This window comes from Topomyia yanbarensis, chromosome 3 (assembly GCF_030247195.1).
Source record: "Topomyia yanbarensis strain Yona2022 chromosome 3, ASM3024719v1, whole genome shotgun sequence".
NCBI classification, from domain to species: Eukaryota; Metazoa; Arthropoda; class Insecta; order Diptera; family Culicidae; genus Topomyia; species Topomyia yanbarensis.
Window position 1 is genome coordinate 120,849,269 of NC_080672.1, and position 3,588 is coordinate 120,852,856.

Below are 3,588 nucleotides of genomic sequence, written 5' to 3' on the forward strand. Positions count from 1 at the left end.
CTGGTTATTAAATTTCACGCAATCCACATTGCAATGATTAGTTCCAAAAAACTTAATAAACTTAACAGCATTTCAGTGAAAATTTCGTTTGGTAAACTGTTTTTAAAATTTCGATTTATCTATTATATTGTATTATATTGATATTAGTTGATACATATAATTCCCTTTCTATCTGTTTATTCACACCTAATTTCATGCACACAAAAAGGTATGAACTTTATGCGCCGCACTCGTATGCCCTAGCACGAATGCGTTTTTGTTTGATCCCGGAACTGAGTCAGGTTTCAACCGAAACTGTTATCACTTAATTTATTTTGACATCAATTTGAGTTATAATCTGGGCCAGCTTCGTCTCAAGCCAAAACCACCTAAACGTGGATAATCATATGATTGAAGCAAAAGATATTATCACTACAGTTAAAAACAAGAAAATTGAATAGCGACAATCGATATTTTGTCAATTCTATGTAAATGCATATTGTAGAGTCTGGTCGTTTCGGAAATAATAAGAGCGCACGACTCGCCTCGTTGGTGAATGGAAAAATACAAATCATATCTTTTTTTATTTGTCAACGTTTCTCATGCGATAGGTACAACTAGCCAAGGTGTATTGATTTCAGGGGTGGTACATTCAAGGTTGGTATAAAAAGGTGTGCTTTATCTTAGAGCGACACTACATTCCTCCCTTTTTCTAATTGATTAAACTATTAACTTTATAATCTTTTAAATATGATGGATGTTTACTTTCTCGCCTAGCGCAAAGCTTCGATCCATTACTGGTGCTGGAAACGTCAGATGATACCTGTTCATTGCGGTTAGCCTTTTCCATGACTGATTGGTTTGTTTCAGCTTCGTTTGGAAACGATTGTTGCGTATTGGATTGAATGGATGTTGTGTGGCTCTCTGTATTGTGTTTAGTGTCGCTATTGTTTCCTGTGGCAAGTTTCTTTAGTTGAGCCACATTTCGATGAATAATCTTACCGGTTTCCGTGGATTTCAGAGTTACGTCTGAACCTCTACGGGTGATAACAATGTATTCTTCCGGGTCAAACGTAGTTGAAAGTTTATTCTCCCTTTGAATCCGTTTCGTTACTACCGTATCCCCTTGAGATATATCGTTCAATTTTGCCATGCGCCTCTTATCGGCATATTCCGCCCCTTTCATTTTCTGTACGTGATCGCGGTCTTGAATTTCTTCCAGAATACTAGAATTTTTCATCAACAGTCCTGGTAGTTTGTCCTTAAGTTTCCTACCGAACATCAGAATTGATGGAGCGACGCCTGTCGTAGAATGTGGTGTTGAGTTATGCATGAGCACGAACGATCTGAGATCCCATTGCCAATCTGCTCCAGTTGTCTCATGACTGATTTTCAATCTTTTTCCGATGCATCGGTTGATTCGCTCAACTTCCCCATTGGCTTGAGGCCAATACGGAGTTGTTTTCCTGTGTTCAATGTTAAATTCTTTGCAAAAATTATGTAGTTCGCTACTAATAAATTGGGGACCATTATCGGTTTTAATAGATTCCGGCATTCCGAAACGGCAAAACGTTTCGTGAAGTGCCTTTACAGTCATGTTTGCAGTAATTTGCCTCATGATGATCACTTCCGTGAAACGGCTGAAGTAGTCGACAATCACCAGTAAGTTATGTCCAGTTGGTAGTGGCCCAACGAAATCGATTGCAAGGTCCGCCCATGCTTTTTCCGGTAGTTCGGTTCGACACAACGGTTCGGGTGGGTGCGGCGTAGAAACAAGAGTGCAATTTTTACACTTTTTCACGTATGCTTCAACTTGCTTATCCATCTGTGGCCACCATACCTTTTGACGAAGTCTCCGTTTCATGGCTACCATTCCCGGATGCGATTCGTGAGCAATTTCCAATATTCGTGGTCTCAATTGTTCCGGAATGACGAGTCTGTCACCTCTCATCAAAAAATTCTGAACACTACACAATTCTGAACTAAACGGTTTAAATTCCTTAGTAATTTCATTCCATATTCCTGTTTCCAAACTTTTTAGAACGTTTTGTAGAACATTGTCTTTTAAGGACATTTCTCCGACTTCCTGAACCGATACAGCACTAGGAAATCCCACTAGTGCCAATTGTAAGATGCAGCCTTCATCAGATGTGTCAAAAGCTACTGGTTTGGACACCGACAATCTGGATAGCACATCAGCCATATTATTTGCCCCTGCTTCGTAAACCACATCAAAACTATACGTCTGTAAACGCAAAACCCAACGTTCTATTCTGGCACAGGGTTTCGAGCGTTCTTTGAACAAGAAATGCAGTGGTTTGCAGTCGGTTACCAGCTTGAATCGTTTTCCTAGCAGATATAGTTGGAATCTATCGACGGCCCAAACGAGTGCCAATGCCTCTTTCTCAGTTTGAAAATACTTTCTCTCGACATCTGTTAGAGCTTTGCTAGCGAAAGATATAACCCTACTGTTTCCGCGAACATCTTGCTGAAGTAATACTGAGCCTAGTCCAGTTGGACTCGCATCGGCTATTACGATGCACAGATCTTTTGGGTCATAATAGCCAAGAACGTTAGTTTCATTTATCGAAGCCTTAATTTCTTCAAACACACGAATGTTTTGCTTGCCAATCAAATTTTTCACCGGTGCGAAGTAAGCTTCTAAGCGGTTCCGTTTTGTCTGCCAAAGATGGTATAAATCGTCCAACATACGTTATTAAACCCAGAAAACTACGCAGCTCTGAAACATTTCGTGGGGCTCTAAATGATTTTACAGCTGCAATTCGATTCTCTGTCGGTCGAATACCTGCACTGGATAATTCGTGACCCAAGAATTCTATTTGAGTAACATCAAGAACACATTTGGATTCATTCAACAGAATTCCATAGTTTTGCGGACGAGACAGAAGAGCTTTTAATCTGTTGTCATGTTCTGTTTGAGATCTTCCCGTGACCAATATGTCGTCTAAATAAACGACCACTCCATCCAATCCAGCAACGATTGACTCCATCACCTTTTGGAACAACTCTGGGGCGCAGCTAATTCCAAACATTAACCTTTTAAATCTATCAAAAAAAACATATTCTTAAGTAAAAACAAATCTTCAAGTATTTCATAAACAGCAGTATTTTATTAACATTTGAGTTATTGGGTTTGTGAACGCGTTTACCTATAAAGTCCTTGTTTTGTGATGAAAGTTGTGATTTCTCTTGATCGCTCAGAAATTTCAACTTGGTGATACGCTTCTCGTATATCCAGCTTTGAGAATCGGACGGCCCCGTTAATACCACCGAAAATCTCCTCAATTATTGGCAGTGGGTGCGTTTCCCTGATGACAGCTTGATTAGCTCTGCGCATATCAACACATATGCGAATCTCTCCGTTGTCTTTTATTATAGGGACAATAGGCGACACCCAAGTCGACGGTTGATGAACACGCTCGATAATGTCTTGATTCACAAGATATTGAAGTTTCTCTGAAATCTTATCTTCCAATGCGAACGGTGCACGTCGGTACGGTTGTTGTATGGGCTTTACATTAGGATCTACGGGAATTTCCACCAGAACTCCTTTTATCTTCGGAAAGGTTGGCGGAACTGAAACAGGCA

The 3,588-nt window shown here is 40.1% G+C and overlaps 1 protein-coding gene across 1 annotated transcript; it reads right to left on the reverse strand.

The window, feature by feature from the left end:
* Nucleotides 1-691: 691 nt before the first annotated feature.
* Nucleotides 692-1,852, reverse strand: LOC131687175 (uncharacterized protein K02A2.6-like). Its single transcript, XM_058971228.1, has one exon. It carries the CDS (start codon nt 1,850-1,852, stop codon nt 692-694), a length of 1,161 nt encoding a protein of 386 aa, XP_058827211.1.
* Between the last annotated feature and the right edge of the window lie 1,736 nt (nt 1,853-3,588).

Excerpts from the sequence above, each read along its gene's own strand:
- LOC131687175 (XM_058971228.1), bottom strand. The coding sequence starts at position 1,852 with ATGGTAGCCATGAAACGGAGACTTCGTCAAAAGGTATGGTGGCCACAG.